At 37.7% G+C, this 24,398-nt stretch overlaps 1 protein-coding gene across 10 annotated transcripts in view; it reads left to right on the top strand.

Annotated features, from left to right (window-relative positions):
• The window catches only part of LOC110841260 (band 4.1-like protein 4), a 334,673-nt gene that overhangs the window by 248,114 nt on the left and 62,161 nt on the right, over window positions 1-24,398 (top strand). For all 10 annotated transcript variants that reach the window (XM_022086634.2, XM_022086635.2, XM_087343391.1 and 7 more), the window contains one exon: window positions 21,423-21,543. In XM_022086634.2, coding sequence (XP_021942326.1) covers window positions 21,423-21,543 — 121 coding nt within the window. The remainder of the gene's footprint in view (window positions 1-21,422; window positions 21,544-24,398) is intronic.

The raw sequence follows: 24,398 nt of genomic DNA, 5'->3' as shown, positions 1-24,398 counted from the left end.
TTCGGCCATTTTTAAAACGTGAATGCCACACAAAAGTTTGTGCACGACCCATTGCGGACTCCCCAAATGCTTGCTTTAGCATTTCATAGGTTTCCGTAGCCGTTTTGGCGAGACTTTGGCAAAATTTGATGCACACGCCATTCCGAAATCGCAGGAGGGTCGGTGTAATGCACTACCAAAACGCCCGTAACTAAGAAACAAATGCTAATTCGATGATGCCGGCTGGCACACTGATTCACTATGAATGTAGGCCGCACCCCCTAAAGGCAGAAGCTCGTACTACATCCGGTTCGCTCTCTATTGACACAGTCTTGAAACTTTCTGATCGCACCTCGTATAGTCGACAGGAATAGAATGAAGAGAAGAAGACTTAACTTAGTGAGACTGACTTAATAGTCTGATCGTATAAAACCATTAATTACTTGAGATAAAATGACAGGAAGCTACTACTCTCTGCAAGCTGTTGCTACGAAATATCGTAGAGGTCGCTAGCCACTCACTACCTTCCGTGTGATATTCTCACACACGAGGCAAGGATACGTGTTCTGGATGTAATACGTTTCTTCCTGTGACCGAGCGATGTGGTAATTAACAGTTTCCTACTCTTCAGCGACATTGACATTTTAACTCGTTGTCCAAAGTTCATTGCTCGCTCACCTGTAATAGCAGAGAACTTAAGACAGTTTATTCTTACCTATTGCCCACATTACAATATTTAAGTCTTTTTTTAAATGGATCAGACTATCAGTTAATCGTAACTGTTTACAACTTTTCAGTGAAGCTATTACGAAAGAAATTGTAGATTTATGAAATTAATAAAAGACGCATTCAAGTTTGCATAAACCATTTTTAAAATTTTTTTTTTTTTTGGATTTTGCTTAAATCGTAGTATACTCTGTTCATTTATTACATTTACTAATAAATAGTACAAAGAATTGCATACAAACATAAATTATTTTCACGGTTTTTTGCTAATATTTTGAGACCAGAAGAGAACATAGATGGGCCAAAATTCTGGGAAAAGTCTCCTGAGTTTGAGTCCCAGTGAAAATGCGTAGTTTAAGGATACTTTTTCTTGTAATATTCAACGATACGTAACAAATGATCAAGCCTGGTGTAAGCGTTCTTGGCATTTTCCTGCAATATTACTACAGGAATTCGGCTATTTCTAGTATTTAAGGATTCAGTCCGTACCGCGAAGAGAACACCACACATCACCATTACAAAGATCAGCTGGTTAACGCTGTTTAACGAAATAATCTTTGTTTATTTAAAAAAAATATCGAATCACAAAAAATGCAGGTGGAACATACAGATATTTGTCATTAGACTGTAAAGGGTTAATGAATGATATTGAAAATTATTTTGAGTGAATCGGTCGTGGCCTAATTTGAGTTACTTTTCCGATATTTACCTGGAGATACTGACGGAAAACACGAAATACATCAATAATTTAATAGTTGCTGCGATTAAACATGTGGTAACCAATGCAAATGTACCTTTAATTATAGGCCAAGTGTTACTATTTAATAAGATGGTAAAGTTGCGTCATATTGTGATATAATAAGTATATATTAAATCTTGTCCGTCTAATCACAATAATTCTTATTAAACATGAAAAATGATGGTCTAATGTAAATCGAATATTTCGATAAAGAACATCATTTAATATTTTAAATTATTTTAAATGTTAATTATTGTAATATTTTAATATTTAATAAGAATTATTGTGATTAGACGGACAAGATTTAATATATAGTTACTATTTAACTTTGTACCGTCGAATCAAATTAAATTCAATGAATTTTGGGCCCCCCAACTCCCTCGATGTTGTGTAGCGTCGAAAGCCTTGTTTGTTTATACTCTTGGCACACTGTTTTATCAAAGACACTTGAAGGCAAACCACGTTTCTGGTCACGTAAATGAGTTACAGACTATACGTGACCATAAATATGTATCACATATAAATACTCGCCCTTTCAGAGTTGAGGTTTACGAGAACACAACACATGAGTAAAACTACGTGTGTGTGATACTTTATCGCCTTTATACGACTATAACGTGTGAATATGTAATCTTTTATAAAAAAATGTGGGACAGCCTAAAGCTTGTGGTATCATACCAGTTTCAGAACACTGGTGTAAGCAGATTTCAGGTTCTCGCGGCAGTGAGTATGAAGGCGACTGTCTTTGGTTCTGTTGAACCGTCTTGTCTGGTAGACGTTTACCGACGTTTCAGAGGTTCTCGCTGATATTATTAACCATAAAATAAACAGTAATTTACAGTGTAATAATCGCTTAAGAACGTTTGCAAAATACAGGGCTCAGAAATAGGCCGATGCAGATAGATATAAACTTCCATCGAAACTTTGAAACCGAAGCTCGGCTTATTATTATTATTATTTATAAGATGGTAAAATGGTAAAGTTGCGTCATATTGTGATATAATAAGTATATATTAAATCTTGTCCGTCTAATCACAATAAATTCTTATTAAATATTACAATAATTAACATTTTAAAATATTTAAAATATTAAATGATGTTCTTTATCGAAATATTCGATTTTACATTAGACCATCATGAAACATGAAAAATGATGGTCTAATGTAAATCGAATATCTCGATAAAGAACATCATTTAATATTTTAAATATTTTAAATGTTAATTATTGTAATATTTTAATATTTAATAAGAATTTATTTTAATATATAATATATATTATTTAGAAATTAAATTCCTGCCTCTGCTACGTGTTATCAAAATCATACGGAACCAAACTGAGCCCGAAATGGAGAGTTATTGTTTGAGCAGTTGGTAACTTACTGGTGGTGGGATTAAGAAAAATGGTTTGAATCAAGAACCAAGACATTTTTTTTTTAATCTGTACGCTGCGCAGTCCAAGGAATTAGAGTGCTGTTTCATTCCTGGTTGTAAAATTCCTTCACCTGCATAATATTCGTAATAACAACCCTCTACTCTACGTAAGAACTATTGAGAAAATGGAGAGACAGCGTTTCTAAACGATAGGAGCACTTCGTCGTGGAGAGAAACAAAAGACAGAGCTTTCCGCGTTATCATGAGCCCAGAGAAGCTAATGCAAGCTATTGTCCATAAGCCATTAAAACTAGCAGTGAATGAGTGGATTTCTGTGGCGGTAATTACAAAATTGAGCAGTGTATTAGGAATGCGACACAGAATTAGTTCTGTTTTTTAATCTGCATAGTTTCGTTTCTAATTCGCGAACGAGAGAGAGTAATTTGAACATGAAGTGATTTAATTAATCCTTTAAATCCGGAGCTCGTCTAAATAATATTTTTAAAAGATCGGTTCTTACCGCAAAGTAAACACAACCCATAGCCATTAGAGAAATGAACTGGTAATAATTCCTTGTTTAATACGACAATTAATACGAAACAAATACGCGGTGTGGGTGTCAATTTTACCTTCTGTAGCTTGACCGTTACACAGTCGGCAAATCCGTTTCATCTCACCGGCTCATCTGAGTTAATTAAACAGGTTTATCTTGTGAGATAAATCCGTTTATTCTAAGTTATAATCTTGTGACCCAATGACTGTTTGCATCGCCCGAAGAATTATCTTACCAACTTCATTTAATTTCCACAAAGACTTATCTAATCGATATTCCATGCACCCTCATAAGAGACAGAAATCCAGCTGTAGGAGGTATTAATCGTAATACATAAATAATTCACATTAATTAGAGTATAAATTTTAAAGAAATGTCCACGAGATTTTAACGTCTATGTGCAATTTTTTCTGAAGACTGGAAACGTTACGACCTTAGCATCGATTTTTAACAGACGCACAATAGTTTATCTAATTTCTTTGATTCTGATCTTGATATTAATCGTGACTTGTCTTTTACAAGCCTACATCCATCTCGGTCCAGAATTTCCTTATTACCCCTTTCCGGACTGAAAATAGTTCCTGATGTATCAGGTTCTAACATTCTTCAATATATTCATATTTTAAAAAGACATCGAGACCTTTGTCTTCCTGGTGGGTAGTATTTTAAAATCTGTCGCGAGACTTTGTAGCCTTCAATTTTCCCCTCCAAGAAACCGATTTTGGGTTTTTATGAAATATCCACATTTCTTTAGTGGTCGAGAAAATGTATCTTGCTGTTATTCTTAAAAATTCCATCTCCGAAACTCATTGTTTATTTTCAGAGAAGTTGGTTTTCTGGGTTGTAAAGCCAAGTGAACTTAACAGATAAACGTTTCGTATGAATATATTGCTTCCATCTTCAGGACTGAAGTGGATTGTAACGTCATGTTGACTTGTGGGTAGGTACTAAAGTGTGTCGGAGTCATATATTACCTCGATCTTCAATTATGAAAATCAAAATCGACGCTCAAATGTCATATAGGCTTAGTCTATTTTTATCTCATTTTGTTTTCCACATTAAGAAGAGTCAAAAGAGATATTTTGATACCATTTTGTTATTTTACCTAAATATGGTCCTAGAGTGTCGTTTAAAGGCCTCGGTATTCGTAAATATGTCGAGATTTTGAAATTATGTATTTCTGTTCTTCATACGATGTCTTAGAACCCACTGAGAAGCAACTGCAAATCATTACTTTAATTAAATCAAATTAATAAACCAGTTAAGTGTGTAGTACGGATTGTCATACTCCTCAATGATGACATTCTTTTCGATTAACAAAACATTTGTCTGACTAGATAATGTAAATGTTCATTAAAGCATTGAAAATTTACTTAAAAATTCTAATCATTAAATGAAGTTACTGTGCTAGTCTTCATTTGAAAGGCCCATAGTGATACGAGGTCTCACTAATTGATGTTTTTTTGTCTAAGATTGTGTCAATTTTTAATGGGTTAAGAAATACGTCTGATTCCCATTACAAAGAGCTGTATGAAATTTTAAAAGTTAAATGAGATGGAAAAATTCTGGTCGTTACAGACTAATATCTGTTTCCTAGGCTAACGAATTTTTCCCCCTACTTAAAGTCAGTACTTACTAAGTACGAACGAGCATGTCTTGTTAGAGTCTTAGAATTAAGCAGGACAGAAGAAGTTCCCCAGTCCGAAATTATTTCGACGATGTTACTTGAAATGAGGATAGACACGAGATCTGCCCTGAGTTTGAGTCTTGGTGAAGACATTGGGTCTGGGAATAATAATGTTCTACTTTGGTATTTAACGTTAGGCATCGAACGAACAGTCCTCTGGTAAGTTTCCGGACGTTAGAGAATGACAAGGAACGAAAACATTTGTTGAATTCTTTAGCAGTAATCCTCAAAGCTTTCTGCCAGCACAATAATAAAATATGACCACCATTAAGGACGCAAATGTTCACAGCGGTTTAAAGACCCAGCTGATTTTCCACTCGTAGAATAATTTTATCTTAAGTTTTATTGTTTATTATTTTATTTATTGTTTGGTTCTGGCGTTACGAATATTTTACTGTGATTTTTATTACTTTAAAAGGGCACGTTACGACTTTATTAAGGTTTTGCTTCTTAAATGGTTTCTGCGAAATCGAGCGGAAAGCAGTAATCAAAAGTTTTCACATAATATTTAGTCCTTACGTTGACTTAAGATACAGTCCGACTGCTTCATCATGGCCGTTGGACTGCGCAGCGGAGAATGAATGTAAAAAAAATGAATTTTGAGTTGTAGCGGATGGAGAACCACAGATCATGTAACTGGCATCCGCCTATTATCTAATATCATAAAGGAATGTTACTGTTTCTGCAATGGAAGTTTGACGAGCAGATAACTCGTTCATTGTAGAGAAACATTCCACTTATTTTATTCAGTACAGATAGTATATAGAGAAGAGATGTTTTCACACCCGCTAGTACTCTCGCCTGGACTTCGCATTACAGTGGAACGGTAACAGTTCAGAATTTTCCGGAATGAACTACACCTTTTCGGTAATCTTAAGTATTTCCTTTATTGAATTATCCCACTGTTCGTATTTCGATGTCCTGTGGGCCTCGTATTGCCTACCACTGGAGTAATTAATCGTATACTTCTCACGCGAGAGATTGTGGGGGAGTGCATCTTATAGTTAGAAGGTTCTCAGGCAATGCCCGCTCGTCCTTCTGGTAAGGAAAGACGAATGGTGAGAGAGAGAGAGAGAAGAGAGAAAGTGGGGGGAGTAGCGAAAGGCACTACTGTTATAAATGGGGGAGGGGTATAAAGTTGGTTGTGGGCTACGAAGGTTCCCAGGCAGTGCCCGCTCGTCCTTCTGGTATGAATAAGTTTTACGAATGGTGAAGTTGTTAGGGCGATAATTAGTGACCCAGTCCGTACCGCAAAGAAAACACAACACCTTACCATTACAAACATCAACTGGTTAATGATACGTAAGGAAATAATTGATGTTCGTTCTGAGAAACACACGAGACTGTAAATACAAAATGCAGATATACTAATTGTTAAAAGGAGCTGGTATATATATTTACCAGTCGGCATTACAGGGTTAATTTATGGGGCCAGGCGATCGTTGCAGCTAAGTGTGCAGAACGACTTGAATTGGAGAGGAGATGGGATAGAACGGAGGCTGTATTCAAATCAGAGTGGATTCGGACAGGGTGCTTAAGAATTTAGGATACGCTTTTAAGAGGAGAGGCAAATTTAATAGAATTTTTCTCCCTTGTATTTTAGTTGCATGAAAAACACTATGTAGAATTTCAAACTTCTGTTTATTTAACGGTCTGGTACGGGCACTGTAAAACCGCTAGCAACATGTATTTTGCAGCAAAGTTTTGTGAAATTCGGTTATATTTTATTTACGAAGAGATTGATATATTTTGTACAAGATTCGATTCCCGGCGGTGCCAGAATTTATAACTTGTGTTGGGCAAGGCCGTGGTCTAGGCAACACGGAGTTTTCCTCCGTGGCATCCCAACAATTACTCCATTCACACACAGAAGAAGGCAATGGCAAACCACTTCTGGATCATCTGCCAAGAACGTATATGAACAGGTCCCAGTCCGAGAAAAGGATGGAAGGATCCTGTTCATATGGACCTGTCGTCAGACAGAACACTAAATAAATAAAATAATAGTACGATAATAGGGTTTTGTGAACACGGGATTCCGTACATGACTGGATGATTGTCATACTTTTAGGTGGCCGGTAGTTACTGGCAGACGTTTCAGAGGTGCTTAATGCCTCTGTTATCAGACAAGTGTCCTTTAGAAGCTAACAGTAGCTCAGCTGGCCAAGAAATTATCCGCCTGGTATCTTCCCTTCAGGCATTCCAAACAAAATTTCGTATGCATTTCTAATTTCACCCAAGTGTCTGCTGAACAAATTGCGGAGATTTTTATTAACCACTTTCCGTTTTCATGAGACTTCACGATGGCATATTCTTAAGCAAAGCTAAGAGCAATCATGCTTAAATATCTCCTTCTTTCAGATCATTCTGGTATAGTATTTAGTATCGCATTTATGAGTTGCTGGCGGTGTTTAATTTTAAGTAATTATTTTTCTGAGATGCTTCTGAGATAACTTAACCCCTTTAGAGTCTAATGGTAACTATATGTACCACCTGCTTCGACAACCATAACTCTTCATTAGGTATTTATTGCTTTGGAACGAATCGCATTGTAAACAGCGTTAATGGTGAAGTGCTGTGTTTTCTTCGCGGTACGGACTGAATTCTTAAATATTCAGACGAACTATGATTCTCATTGTAACGAGCGATTACTTCCTTAAACAGCGTTAAACATTTGATCCTCGTAATGGTGAAGACTTGTGTTTACTTCGCGGTACGGACTGAATTCTTAAATATTCGGACGAACTATGATTCTCATTGTAACGAGCGATTACTTCCTTAAACAGCGTTAACCAGTTGATCTTTGTAATGGTGAAGTGCTGTGTTTTCTTCGCGGTACGAACTGAATTCTTAAATATTCGGACGAACTATGATTCTCATTGTAACGAGCGATTACTTCCTTAAACAGCGTTAAACATTTGATCCTCGTAATGGTGAAGACTTGTGTTTACTTCGCGGTACGGACTGAATTCTTAAATATTCGGACGAACTATGATTCTCATTGTAACGAGCGATTACTTCCTTAAACAGCGTTAACCAGTTGATCTTTGTAATGGTGAAGTGCTGTGTTTTCTTCGCGGTACGAACTGAATTCTTAAATATTCGGACGAACTATGATTCTCATTGTAACGAGCGATTACTTCCTTAAACAGCGTTAAACATTTGATCCTCGTATTGGTGAAGAGTTGTGTTTTCTTCGCGGTACGAACTGAATTCTTAAATATTCGGACGAACTTAGGCTTCATAAGATAAGTAAGAAATTAATGACGTATTGAAGTTGCCAGGAATCGAATTCGCAGTCTCGGGAATCAACCTTGCCGACGCTGTAGTGAACCAACGAGGTGATAAACATTAGGCCTACTGGAGCCCAGATAAGAGATAACTCGAGGCCGAACGGAATTTTTACACACCCGGTTACATTCAAATTAAGAAAGACGAACGAAGTAATTCCAAGAAATCATGGCGTGCGTTTGATTCTTGTCCGATCTGTAAAGGAATGTGAACAGGAAACCTGATTGAATAGGGTCTCTAAAGGACGTTGCTCTCGTCCTAAAGGCCACAAGGTTCATTCAGACGTAGAAAACGAAATTGAGACCTCAATTGTAAGTCATGAACGACCTTATACTAGGCGTTCTTTGCACGAAATGCACCAAATGAACGCGAAATGAGGACATTTTGTCTGTTCTTCCGTCCTCGTTTTATATTCTGAATTACCGAATAGATTTCTTTCGTGTTAAATTTCGGATTCTCACGGCGGTGAGTCTGAAGATAGGTTGTCTTGTAGGTTCTTGAACCGTGTGGTCTGGTAGAAGTTTACCGACGTTTCAGAGGTGATTGCCTGCCTCCGTCATCGGGGCCATAAACTTTTACCTTACTATACAGCGTAGCAACCCACAAGACAGATTCGCCTGCAAGGATAATATGCATATCTGCTCATTACTCGTCTGTGCTGTTCATTCTGTAGGATTTTACATGGAAAGACTGAAAATGAAGTACATATCATCGAAACATACAGATTTCCTCCTTCCTCGTAGTTGAGTAACCTCCCGACATCCGGAAATCATAACAAAACACAGCTTATCAAAACACTGACAACACACATAAGTACTGTACTGACCAAGAGATATTCAGTGGGGAATCTCTCAGTACGTGCTGCTTGCGAACTCGAAGTGGATTTATCTCGAAATAGAGACATTTTTGGCCCATGTGAGTCAGTATTTTTTACGTCTATTCGGTCATAGAATATAACCACAAAATTATGAAAGGAAATATTGAATCGTCCTTTAGAAGCGCGTTTATCTGGTTCATAACAAGGCGCGTCGAGATTTCTGAAGCCTGGCTGAGCATCGATGATTAATTTGTCTGTGAATATAAACCCTTCCAATGCATTAGCGTTCTACCATCAACGTCCAATGTTGGATAAAACAAATGACGTCGATTTGAACCAGTACTTTGAAATATCGATAACTCGAATGATCCCAGATTTTTTGCCCGGACGAAACACCCCCCCCCCCGCCCCACCCGCGCATTAGTTGATACTATATTTAGAACACATCATGAATATTGTCGTCTTGTATTATACGCATTTTATTTTTGGAGAAGCTTTCCAGAAATCGCTTGTCTTTTCCAGTGTTACGCGTATCAGATTTAATTGAACGTATATGTCAGAGATATTTCAATGAAATGACTGCTTGGGTGTGTTCCATTGTTCGGGACAGTTTGTGGCTCCTGTATTAGGAGCGAGTGACCTCAGCCAGGCGAAGAGTAGTCAGTCACTAAATGCAATTAACTGCACCCCACGCCGAGATGAAGAAGTAACGTTAATAGCATCAAATGGTCATCACGTCTGGGTGTGCCAGTCCACATCTTATCAAGGACACCTCTTCATCATCATCCACCCTTCACTGAATGGATTACAATGCTCCATCAACCTGAGACTGTACGCCTTCTCGCCTCGTCTTATCTCACACTTATCCATTAACCTGACTATCCATCAATTTCATCGTCATCCCCTGATTGCTGAAGCCACTTTCACACTGTAGCGAGTTTGGCAGTCGCAAATTAAATTTATGAAACAAATAATATTTCTTCGTCTTAAAATAGCCATTACATCACTTTGTAACTCCAAATTTGAAAACCTCACAGAGGTGAATCAAAGAGTCGTCAAGGTTATTTAATCATGTGAAGCCAAGATTATCAAAGTAATATTAAGATTTCAGTCCGTACCGCGAAGAAAACGTTACATTTCAAAATTTACGTAGGTCAGTTTTTTAATCGCTGTTTAAGGAATTTTTTTTCTACTGCGATAATCACAAGAAATCCATAAATACAAAAACGAAGAGTTACTGATTTTTATGACAGGTGGTACATATTGGACTTTTAAAGAGTTAGTGTACACGCCGTTTTGGTAGATTGGCCTACATATTCGATTGATTGATTGCCATTTTATTGGCACAAATTATTTTATATTTTGGGTATCGTTTGCAGATTCCCGAATCGAACCACAGACTCCTACAATATAAAATTATATGTTAACCACTAGACTAAAGGATTCCGACCGCTTGGTATTATAATAGTCATCCTATTGAAACGACAACCGTAAATATCGTTCTGTACAATACAAGGATCACATTCATGTTGCAGTAGAACCAACTCCCGAAACGTCATCCATATTATTTATATCACATTTTGGTCAGAGGTCAGTGTGTCACCAGAGAGATCAGTGTTCATATATACGTAGCAGTTCATAAATTCGTGTAACCCTTCAAAACATTGTGGTTACATATTTTAATATTTTCCGTCAAATCACAATTTTTAATAAGATAATAAAATATAAAATATATTTAAAATATCATTTCACGTTCCGCATCGAATGATCGATTTACAAATTGGAACGTCTCTTACGACATGTTTCGGTTATATTTAACCGTCCTCAGGTATAAATTATATTGGTAAATTTAAAACTCGAATTACAATCATTTACAATGTTATGCAGTTTATTGAAATGTTCTTATCAGATTACTCTTATATATTAGAACGAAGGTATTGTTTTTTATATATGGCGTGGTTCATCTGATGTTCAATATTAGTCTGTAAGGCAATGATTTAAATAAAACATTAATAAATATGAAGTAATATAGAAAACAAAATGATGGAAGTAAATAAATAGTAGAATGTGTAAGTTAAATTAATGAAATAAAACATACCGGTGATGATATTTTAAATATTTTATATTTTATTATCTTATTAAAATTGTGATTTGACGGAAAATATTAAAATATTAACCTAATTCACAATATGACGCAAATATACTACCTTATTGTGGTTACAATTAGTTTCCTGGACTGAAGACGAGTACCACATACTTTAACGTTAAAAAACTCTGCAATTTATATGATCTGAATGTATTTATGGGTTTAGTAAAGTTCTTCTCACGAACAACTATTACTTCACGAAATAGTTTTAACCAATTTATCTTCTTAGTAAATACGCGTTGGTTTCTTTGCTGTAGGAACTGAATTTTGAAATATTATTTAGATGAGCTTTGGTTTCAGGGAGTTAATAGATTTTCGAAACAGCTCCTAAAATGAAATATTACATACGCTAATATTACTCAGTTGATAATTCTTGTGGTACCCCATAAATTACTTTAACGATGAACACATGTAGACAGGTTGTCTTGTAAGAGTTTGTTGAAGCTGTGATTATTACAACTGAAGTTAATTACTTCTGAGAAGCAGGTCGTTCGATACCACAGACTGATTTTAAGTAACAGCTTGCGCCGCCAAAATCCTATGTTGTTTTGCCGGAGACATGTAGGTTATGAGTTATTAATGGATCCAGCTGTCACAACGCGGAGCACAAGTTTGAAAAAAAAATGACCAGTTAAGCCCAGGTTCCAAGAATGAATGATGTCACGGAATTTGCCTGTTAATCTGTAGGTAACTTTAATAACAACGCCATTATTTTAATTCGTTTGTTTCTGGGCAGTGCCCGGTGGTTATCTGGGGGGACTTCCCCCCCCCCCCCCCCGGAGCAAAACTGCGCGAACTTATACGTGACCATTAAACCTCCTTCTGGTGCTGAAATTAAGAATTGGTGTAGTTAAGACATAAATTCCTCCATCGGACTTCATGTTATGGTTCTCGATTAAGACACTAACAGTTTAATCATTATACGTCTGTCTTCCGTGGTTTACTGATGCATGTTTTTGTAACACGTAGTACAATGCCGTTTTCTGGACAAGTGTTGGTTGGTGATGCATTTTGAAAATAATGATTTGCACTGCATTATACAAGGTGTCCTATCATTTTTAATTAAGTAATGATAATGATTTTAATTTTTAGGGTTTCCACAAACGTTTGCATTCTGAAGATCTTTAATTAAACAAGAATTGAAAGGTTAGCATTACCCATACCGAATTACACGCGTGCGTTCTTTGCAATTGCTGAATTATTAATAAAATATTACTTTAATTATCTTACTTAGACAACATTATAAATCATTAGGTCTTTATGTATCTTAAATCCATAATGACACGCTACAAGGGGCGTGTGTGTGTGGTACCATGTTGGGTTTGTACGCCCAGGGTCGTGGAATCGAATCCTGGTGATTTTTATATGCAGCCACCACGTTATTTTACATTAGATAAAGAATTATTATAACCAATTTTAGTATTGTCCGAAAATCTAAACCATTTATCACTCTGTGACTCTATTGGAAGTGACGTTAGTGTCTCCCCCCACCTCATAAGTTTGTTCCTCCGCCATGTTTCTCTTATCGATCGTATACAATTGTAGAGCTTAATTTTTGGTAGTCCTCAATAACATAACGTCCATACCAAATTTCATCCAAACCCGTTCAGTGGTTTTTCGAGTTGAATTATGCGGACGTTCGGGAGGACAGACAGACATACATACATGACCAGCTCTTAATTCGTGTATTTCATTCATATCAGAAAAATATAAACTAATACAGTTGTAATCAAAAGCTATTTTCTGCTATTCTGAACGGGATCTATGAAGGGTCCATGCGGGATCAGTACATTGAAGTGGTATTAATAGACTATTCAGTAAAATGTGTTTTAAAGAGTAGATAACGTTTTTTTTTATATTTTCCCGTTATTGTTGACGGGTAATTTACTATCACTAAAAACTAAATGCATCTAAGTAGTGCACATACGAGGTGCGATCAGAAAGTTTCAAGACTGTGTCAATAGCGGGCGAACCGGATGTAGTACGAGCTTCTGCCGCTAGGGGGTGCGGCCTACATTCATAGTGAATCAGTGTGCCAGCCGGCATCATCGAATTAGCATTTGTTTCTTAGTTAACGGGCGTTTTGGTAGTGCATTACACCGACCCTCCTGCGATTTCGGAATGGCGTGTGCATAAAATTTTGCCAAAGACTCGCCAAAACGGCTACGGAAACCTATGAAATGCTAAAGCTCCGTGTGACTTCTTCCTCTTCCCAAAGATGAAAATTCAGCTAAAGGGAAGGAGATTTGAGACGATAGAAGAGATTCAGGCAGAATCGCAGATGGTGCTTGACAGGCTGACAAAGAAAGATTTCCAGGGATGCTTCCAGGCTTGGCAGCGGCGCTGGGATCGTTGTGTTCACTCCCAGGGGAACTACTTCGAGGGTGATGGATGAATTTAATACCTGAGATAAGTGTACGGGTTTTTATACGCGCAGTCTTGAAACTTTCTGATCGCACCTCGTATTTAAATAAAACAGTAGGTCTATGAGATTCATAAGATCTATTATTCTGAAGATGTAACTACAACATGTGAATTGAATTTGTTATTTCGAAGACAAAAACTAACAAACTAGCTTTGAAATTAACATAAATATAGTGACTAGTAAAATTTGTGCGAAGATTTATTTTAGATAATTATTTGTGTTTCATTTCCTTAAGTGAAAACAGAATACGTAAACAAACCTACAAGGTACTATTAAGATGTCACGATGTCTAGTACTCGATCGTATTGCATGTTCATTACCTTATTCAATCTCTACCTTGTTGATAAACTGCTTTGTATCAGATGGAAGCTGTACATGTCTGCACATTTATTATAAAGCAAATTACAGCAATATTTCACATACATACACAGGGCTGTACATAGTCAAAGCTACCCAGGCCTGCTGTATAACAACATAGCAAAGTTATTTTATTTGAACTTAAAATTATTCACTATCTGGACTTTTTACACAGTCCTTGTTTAAAGAAAGAAACCACGACGTTTCGGAGACTGGCTCTGTTTCCGTCTTCGGGCGAGAAGTACCTAATCAGTTGGGTCCGATAGATAGAGCTAGTCTCAGCCAATTTTAAGTGTAATCCACCATCGTCAGAACCCTTTAGAGTTGAATTTTTTGTTCCGAAACGTCGTCGCTGATGAGAGAAAAATGTACTGAGAAAGATATTTTAATCTTGCCGCGATGAGAAGTAACTTTCGTGACATGCAGAACACACTTGGAAACGAGAAACGCGCACAAGATTTTGATTGAAAATTTGAAGATAGATAATATTAAAAAATGATATTAAAATGAATCTTTGTGAGATCGTATATGTGAAAGTGTGTACTGGACTGAGCTACTTCAAAATAGCCCGGTGATGAGCTTTTGAAAACAGTTTTTGAACTTTCTTGTTTCGTAAAATTCAACGAATTCTCGGCCAAAACTTTTAAAGACGTAGTTAGTTTGTTACAGATTGGTCTCGTGGTGATAATTCTGACGTAGCCTTAAATTTTATTGGTAAAGATAGAATTCAAAACGTACGTATCATAAGAACCACATTCAGGGTACACGAATTTTTGAGAATACTGGATGCACTCGGTGACAAGGCCCTGAAAGTACATCATTATACACGCAACTAAGGGCAGCCATTTCAAAACGCTGAGTTCGAAAATGTGTGTTATTAACACTGAACAGAGTAGTGAGACTACCAACAGGCAATTAGAAATTATTTTGGATTTTAATGTAAACGTCTTCGTCTACAGTATACCATACACGGAAGAAATATTGATAGCTCTTATCGTGTTTTTTTAAATGTATATTAAATGTAAAATGTTAATAGCTTATAATGAATACGCCCTGTGGATGATAGAATTTCTCCCAAGAATGTCAGGTTTCTTTTACGTTAAAGAATAATTTTGTAAAATGTTACATTACACGGTTTAGTAAATTAGTTACTTTAGTTTGGAAAATTATGTTGGTAGACGTTTTTATGACTGTTGTATGATGAAGTTGTAAGACTGCTCACGTACGAGAAGCTGTTAGTTGTTTATTTTATGTGCAGGTTGCAGTTTATTGTGGAATTGTACCTCTCAGCGATTACTACAGATTTACAAGTCGGCTACATTATGACGTGTTTTCCGCTGTACACTTGTTGCTTTGAAATTCAGCCAACTTGGCGAACTTAATTTTGTCACGAAACTAACATAATTTACTACAGCAGTTCCAGCAGGGACTTATTTTCTGTTTCTTAAGTTCTCCAGCATCAAGTTAAGGAAGAGATAAATAGTGTACCTACAGGAAAAATTTAAAATGTGAAACATTACGTCTTAAGTCGGTCAAGTTCTGTGTATGTATTTAATATTTGTCATATTGAGAAGAAATAATCACTCCGTTCTTCCTCAGAATTTTGTTTTAATTGAATATAAACCGAAATTAACTTGACGTTGTAAATATTGGTCTAAATATAATAAAATCTAATCCTGTCCCCGATAACCGCTTCAGTGCTTGGTAAAAACGGCTTAAATCAATATAGATTACGTTTAACTTAGATTTAAAAACTTCTTAACAAAAACAAGACAATTTTATACCAGAAAATGTGTGATCCCGAGAATATATTGTTGAAACGAATATAATATTAACTCTAATTAGCATAAATTAAAGGAAAAGCTGGAAGAAAGATTAAAACTTCGACGTAAAATAATCTCCTAGACCAGGGGTTGTCAACCTTTTTCGCTGGCGTACCACTTATTATAATTTAACACAGTAAATGTACCACTGACCAAATGAGTTCAGGAAAAACTTATTTATATTAATAATATCTTTTGATTTTCTTACTTATTTCGCGTACCACCAGTGGTACGCGTGCCATAGGTTGAGAAACGCTGTCTTAGACTATTTGTTAGTTTTTCTTGATATAATTTTGTTCCTTTGTATGATTTTGTCGGAGAAGAAACATCCCGGTCACTCGGCATAGTGATTAGACTCCGGGGTTCGATTCCCAACAGCGCAAGAGATATTTCTCTTAGTGGCCGCCTCCGGACCGAAAATGTTTCTTACCCAGTGTCCACTCTGATCACAAATGTTTTGCAGTCAGCGATACCTTCACGCCACTGCACAGTATACGTTGACGCAAAATATCTGCGAGCCAGTAAGATTGATGAGGTAATCAGGGGAGCTAGAAGCCTCATGCCCTATCGCTTGCCACGGCTGGCCGGCCAACAACTTCAGGTATTTGTAACGTTCAACATGCTCGGAGATATCTTGCGGTATGTGTATTAGTGTAGTTTGTGTAATATAAATTCCAGGCTGTTGATTTTGGTTACAAACTGATGTGTCTGTATATCGTGCCTGTTGTACGGTAATTTCTTTCGGATTGTGTAAAAAGGTGACCCCCTCTGACCACGTTCTGTGGTTCAGAACCAAAAGATTTAAAAAGAAATTGAGAGAAATTTTGGGGTCTTGTGTTCCATTATAAGCAGATGTTACTGTACGTATTTCTGAATTATGCGCGGTGTAGTACATAAGCTTTGTATCGTAATTGGAACTTAAGAACTGATTTAAAGACGACGGGGGCGGGGAAAACACGGACAAGAACATTCTATGATACACGCAGCCCGAAGTTGAGTTTAACCACAAATAATGGACCGACATGGTACAATGGACAGCTCACTGCTTTGTATCCGAGGGCTTGTAATTTCGTGGCTTTTCACGAGACAAGCAGAATACGAGGTGCGATCAGAAAGTTTCAAGACTGTGTCAATAGAGGGCGAACCGGATGTAGTACGAGCTTCTGCCGCTAGGGAGTGCGGCCTACATTCATAGTGAATCAGTGTGCCAGCCGGCATCATCGAATTAGCATTTGTTTCTTAGTTACGGGCGTTTTGGTAGTGCATTACACCGACCCTCTTGCGATTTCGGAATGGCGTGTGCATCAAATTTTGCCAAAGACTCGCCAAAACGGCTACGGAAACCTATGAAATGCTGAAGCAAGCATTTGGGGAGTCCGCAATGGGTCGTGCACAAACTTTTGTGTGGCATTCACGTTTTAAAAATGGCCGAACCTCTGTCGATGATGACGAGCGTTCTGGACGACCATCTTCGAGCACAACGCCCGAAAATGTTTTGAGACGATAGAAGAGATTCAGGCAGAATCGCAGATGGTGCTTGACAGGCTGACAAAGAAAGATTTCCAGTGATGCTTCCAGGCTTGGCAGCGGCGCTAGGATCGTTGTGTTCACTCCCAGGGGAACTACGTCGAGGGTGATGGATGAATTTAATACCTGAGATAAGTGTACGGGTTTTTATAGGCGCAGTCTGGAAACTTTCTGATCGCACCTCGTATTACCATAACCTTACACAGTATGAAGTGTAGGCAGAGATGATAGTAGGAGAGTAGAAGTAAAGAGAAAATTAGTTCAGAGAAATGAAACGTCATTTTGTTAGGTTCCCAGGTCTTGCCCACTCGTCCTTTTCTGTTAAGGATAGAATGACAGTGAAGATACGAGATTAGTTAGAAGTAGAACAAGCTTCTGACATAAATAAGTGGATTTTGATTTTGTTATAAAAATACGGTGAAATAATATTTTGGAAGGAAAACTTGGTTTTAATTATGTTCCTGCCATCAAGAAAATACACTGCATCTATACGTATTTCCGCGATATTTGCGAGGTGAAAACTATCACCACCCTTCCTCCTGTGATTCACGTTATGGTGAATGTACGTGATGTTCTGAAAACATTAAACTAGTAGTGGAATTTATTTTACTGTTGTGTATAATACATAACCTTATTACTGCTCTGTAAACATGACTTCATACACAGAGAATCACAATAGAACAATGTGTTAAAACGCCGCATCAGACAACACGTGTTGGTGGGAATAATTCAAAGCAATGTACGCGAAACGGTCGATACGTTAGACCGGCGTTTGTCAGCGGGAGCCTTCGCCATTCCAACGTGCAGCCGTACCCCCCGATACTTCAAAATACAGAAATACAGCAGCACCACCAAAAAATATATATTAATAAGCTTACGACTTAACGGTGACGCCAGAAACTTTATATAGTCCCGTGTCTCAACAAAAGGACATATTCAAATATAGATTACTTGCTGAAATATGTTTAAAACAATGAAAGTACTGTATGTAAGTTTGGTTCCGGTAACAGCCCTCTCCCAACCTACTGACCTGCCATGTTGCTTTGTTTACTTCGCGTCTCGGAATCAAGTGTTTTTTTGCAGACATCAGTGAGTTTATTACAGTGAATTGAATGTTGTTAAATAGTCTTTTGACCTTGCATGGTTAATTATGATATTAGTACTACAAATACATAATGGATTAGCGTATTAACGTCTATACTGGGAACAGAAGGTAATGCATATATTATTTCTGTAAAATGTCGACACGCTGAATATGTAAACAAATGTTATGTGTTTTCAATTGCTGTTAAATGACATCTTAAATTTCCCTTTGCATTATCATCATTGTCATTTTGAACTACATTATTTTTTAAATTGAAACAGTGTTGTTAAAAAATTTGGTGACAAAATTTACTAAATAAAGCGACTGTAACTTGTTTTTTTGTGTATGTATATTGCTTGTAAAGATAAAATAATCGAAATAATACATTAGCAAATGCTGTACAGAGACCACACCTTCTTGTTTGAATAAATCTTTTAGAATTGAATTCAGGCACCGTGGGCTGAATTTTCCTACGAACGAAGTGAGCCAATTCCAATTAGTTTTGTACTTAATTGTCCAGGGAATATTTACGTCGATTATGTAATTTGATTTGTAATTCTTAATTCAGTTTATGTTAATAAATTAATAATTAAATACCACACGAATAAAGTTCGGTGACTTGTAATAACTTAGATGGGCCTGTTCAGGTAAATATAGATTTAAAATGGCTGTCTTAAAGGTTGTTGCTTCGTGTAGTCTGGTAGGTCACCGACGTTCAGAGGTATATGATCTGAAGCTTTCACGGTGGCTAAGTATAATGAATTCTAGGGCTACCAGCCGTGTCAGTTGGTTTAATGGAGATAAAACACCAGCGTTTCGAGAACCATCTTCATCCTCAGGGTACGTAAATTGTAGATCTCGGACAGGATCTCCTACAAATTCAGTACTCAGAGGACGAGGTCGAAGATGGTTCTCGAAACGGTGTTTCAGAGGTACTTGCTGTCTCCATCATCATATCATCAAGGCGAATCGCCCTGATGATGGAGGCAATAAGCTTCTACAGTGTCCCAATCCTAGACACCATGACAACATAACCTATGGGATTTTTTTAGATTTGGCTTAAGGTTTGTGTCTTTAATGTGTATATTTATATATATTAATATTTTGTGGGATATTATAGTATACGAGGTGCGATCGGAAAGTTTCAAGACTGCGCCTATAAAAACCCGTAAACTTATCTCAAGTATTAAATTCATCCATCACCCTCGAAGTAGTTCCCCTGGGAGTGAAAACAACGATCCCAGCGCCGCTGCCAAGCCTGGAAGCATCCCTGGAAATCTTTCTTTGTCAGCCTGTCAAGCACCATCTGCGATTCTGCCTGAATCTCTTCTATCGTCTCAAATCTCCTTCCCTTTAGCTGAATTTTCATCTTTGGGAAGAGGAAGAAGTCACACGGAGCTTAGAAAGGAATTTGGGGTCGGTTCTTGCAAGATCTTTGAGCTCCTGACAAACGAGAAGTCGATTCTGCTTCTGGTCCTCAAGACAGGATGCGTCGCATGTCGAGTTCTTCCTTTAGAATCAGCTGACAGGTCCCATAGCCTATCCCAACAATGTCGCACAAGTCGTTGATGGTACGACGTCGATCTTCGTGAATGGCCTGCCGAATCTTCGTAACATTTTCGGGCGTTGTGCTCGAAGATGGTCGTCCAGAACGCTCGTCATCATCGACAGAGGTTCGGCCATTTTTAAAACGTGAATGCCACACAAAAGTTTGTGCACGACCCATTGCGGACTCCCCAAATGCTTGCTTTAGCATTTCATAGGTTTCCGTAGCCGTTTTGGCGAGTCTTTGGCAAAATTTGATGCACACGCCGCTCCGAAATCGCAGGAGGGTCGGTGTAATGCACTACCAAAACGCCCGTAACTAAGAAACAAATGCTAATTCGATGATGCCGGCTGGCACACTGATTCACTATGAATGTAGGCCGCACCCCCTAGCGGCAGAAGCTCGTACTACATCCGGTTCGCCCTCTATTGACACAGTCTTGAAACTTTCCGATCGCACCTCGTACGAGGTATTTTAATTATGGTCTTGGCTTTGCAAGGTCGTACGGTAATTAATGCCACTAGAAAGACTAACTGTCGGTCTAATTTGTTTCTCTGTGTTACAAAATGAAATGAAAGGAATAAATCTGATGACGTAATGTACCACAAGCCCGGACGGGCAAAATTATGTAATGTGGTTGCGTGTACAGATGAAGTTTTACGTGTGATCTTACGTAGTCATGGTTTAACAGCTGACCTAGTGTTAGATATGAATTATTTATAATTATTTCTTATACAGCCATTCAGTGTAGTTTCTGTTATACCGTTAATTGTACATTTTGCGTTTGTTCAAAAGTTCAATTGGACAAGTTAATTCGATATAACGCACGTCAAAAATGATTGTTTTTTTTAAAAATGACAGTTTAATCTCGTTAGCTTATGCAGCATCTAACAACACGATCATTAATTAATTCGACGGTTTATGGAGTTAAGCGGCTGAGGATTAATTAAACATGCTCTGCTGTTTCTTGGAGGAACTGAGTAAAGCCACGAAGATTATCTGTGTTGGTCTTCTGGTATTCTAACGCCGGAGGATAGGTTCCAGACTTTCCGAGAAATATTCTGCAACCTTCTTAAGGACTGAAGATGGAGGCAGTATGTTTATCCGAAACTCTGGTACCCACTTGATATTCCACACGTCGCTACAACCCAGAAGATCAACATCGACACGAAAATATCTGCCCTTCTCGAGAATCTAAACCCTGTGATCCCACCTAAATCTCTTCACGTGGTTACTGGTAATATTCCTGAGCCTAATTGTCCTAATTTTATTTGTGTACAACTAATGAGCTCGTTAGTCGGTTGTCTCGGTTATAAAACGAATGTATTTTTTTTTTTTTTTTTGTTTTCAGCGGAACTGGGCGACTATGACCCCCGACGACATTCTCCAGGGTACGTGTCCGAGTTTCGATTTATATCGAACCAAACAGTGGAACTCGAATCTCGTATCGCAGAACTTCACAAAGGCCTTGTGTAAGTACACTCGCACTAGTATAAGAACTACGAGTCTCGTGTAAGTAAGTAATATTTACGGATCCGGTCCGTACCGCGAAGAAAACACTTCACTTCACCATTACAAAAGATCAGCTGATTTATGCTGTTTAGGGAAATAATCGCTGTTTAATCTGGTACCAAACTGGCGACGTGTGCAAATTAATTTCATCGAAACGTAATCTGTGATCTGGTTCGTGCTGAGCTGGTCGCAGTCAGTATTAATTACCTGATCGGTCGATTAAGTAACTCCATGCAACACAGTCCTGAATGAGAACCTAATATTTGCGCAGATATTAAAGGTATTCCCGCCTTTTATGGAACCCGTTCATTACCGTGTTTAAAAGAGTCCGCCACTGGTCATGGCATGAAGAAAGATTAATCCAGCTGTAATTAGGTTATAAAGCTATGAGTCCAAAATTGGCTGTCTTTTGGGTCGTAGCAACGTGTAATCCAGTAGAAGTTTTCCAACGTTTCGGAGGTCCTTGTTGCCTCCATCATCAGGGCGATAAGTGCTCTAGGCAATGGGTTTATGCATTGTTAATTGGTTTGGTATCATGCCATATGTGTATATTATGCCATTAGACTTTCGTAAATCGATCGGGACAAATTTCTTTGGTCCTTTAAAACATGAAGATGCAATTATGCGATAAGGCAAGAAGGAAGGTGTGTTAAGCGGAATATTGATAAATATGTAAATAACAGTATCTAAATCTCATAATAATTGTGGTTTACTTTTAAACAGGTGAAATGTAAGCTTTAAAGGCGAGGCTGTTACATTGATCAAGTTCAAGAGCTTTAGGCGAGAAAGGTGGTTATTCAAACACGTCAGGCACTTACGCGGAACTGATGACAGATTTATCTTCCATACCAAGGATCCTTAATAACATCCTTAAACCTTTTCGTGGAGTCGCAGACAGGCAATGCACAATAATAAATCTACCCACACGTATCAGCTCGCTAGCAACTAAGTAAATTTTCGCCCAAACGGTATCACTTCAAGAAACTACTTTAAGTACGCGAGAGTTACTAAGTAAGATCCTGGGTAGTCACGTGCAGCGCTACTATCAGACCGAAAAACATCGTTTTTGTTTCTGATTTCCTGTAAACTTTGCTGGTAATACTTTAAAACACTGCAAGTTATAAAATAGTCAATGATAATGAATCAAATATATTAATAACGATATTAAGGACTAAGTGGATTTATTTATGTGAATTATGAGTTAGGAAGGATTTGGGAGAAAATAGTAAATGCCTTTTTTAAGGTTGAGTACTGGGTTGTAGCTATGATGATGGAAGTAGTTAAGGACCTCTGAAACATCGGTAAACTCCTACCAGACTACACGGCGCTACAATCCAGAAAATACACATCTTCGTTTAGTAAGAATGGGGAAAATCTCGCTGGTATGAATCTCTGACGTGATGACAAGGTTCGGAAAGGATCCGTCATCAAATTGCATGTTTCAAGGTCACGGCAAATTTGTGCACCGTTGCAATACTAGCGGTGGAGCCCAGGCGAATAAAGACAGCTCAGAACTCGCAGTGCAGCAAAGATAGCATTTCTGTGCTGTTGACGTAAATGAGCACGGTAAGGGGGATGAATTCATTGCGTGACCTTGAAGCATGAAATTTGGTGACGGCTGCTATAATATGTTCCTTCATGATTTGGAGAATATTTGAGCTTGGTTCAAAATAGGACACGTATAATAATTGATTTGTGACTTAAGCTTGTGGAAATGCATTTTTGTTATAAGATAAATATTTATCTAGAGATACATTGACACTTGTGGCCAGCATTTTAAACAAGACTTTGAACTGATTTGATATTTTAAGTGATTTAAAAAAAATTTAATATTTAATCTTTGTTTCTGATAAGTTGATTGAGAATAGAATTGAAAACACTTTTTCGTAAGTCTGTGCTATTATAATATTTAGTTCACATATGTTTTTATTTTACGTCAGGTTGGCTACACGAAATTGTACCAGGTGTTTCTCAGTTTTCGTCTTAAGCTGTACCAGCTAATGAAATCTGTTTATTACGAAACCTTCCAAGCTCCTTATAGATTGAATGAATGATAAATGTATTTTTTTTCCAAAGGTTTTGTAAACGCAAGGCCATCTGCGATCGAAATTGGCCTTTGAGAATTTTTGTAATGCCAGATTATGCCCTGGAGACTAAAAACTGAATGAGAGTACTGCACAAAACATAACAACCAGGAAATTATTATTCGTATAGTAATTTGCATATAAAGCGAGATGTGAGTTTAATATCTGAGTACCCGATAACGGGATTTATGCCAAAATTGCAACACGAGTGAGGGCGAAGATTTGCACTTTCAGGTTCGCGTTCAAAGTGTAGCATCGTTTGACCTCCAGGTTTTAAAATATTACTATTTCTTATTTCGCTTGAGTTGTACAGCGCAGACGCTGTACCAAGTCTTGAAGTTTTGGCGTGTGTATAGTTTGTGAAGGGCTGTTGAGTTAACCCGCCTCGCCGTCTCCGTTTGTGAGCTGTACCATCTTTCATCTCTGTTCTTCGTGACAACATTTTAGAAGGGCTAGGTAAACGCAGGGAAATATAATCCCTTAAAGGACACAGGGACTTTCATTTTTGTTTCTTTAAATTTTATTTACGTACGAGGTGCGATCGGAAAGTTTCTAGACTGCGCCTATAAAAACCCGTACACTTATCTCAGGTATTAAATTCATCCATCACCCTCGAAGTAGTTCCCCTGGGAGTGAACACAACGATCCCAGCGCCACAGCCAAGCCTGGAAGCATCCCTGGAAATATTTCTTTGTCAGCCTGTCAAGCACCATCTGGGGTCGGTTCTTGCA

Source organism: Zootermopsis nevadensis, unplaced genomic scaffold (assembly GCF_977971745.1).
Source record: "Zootermopsis nevadensis isolate Lab colony 2312 unplaced genomic scaffold, Znev_1.0 Znev_ptg000005l, whole genome shotgun sequence".
Taxonomy (NCBI): domain Eukaryota; kingdom Metazoa; phylum Arthropoda; class Insecta; order Blattodea; family Termopsidae; genus Zootermopsis; species Zootermopsis nevadensis.
Note: the sequence above shows the minus strand (reverse complement) of the source record. Positions and strands in the feature narration are given on the sequence as shown.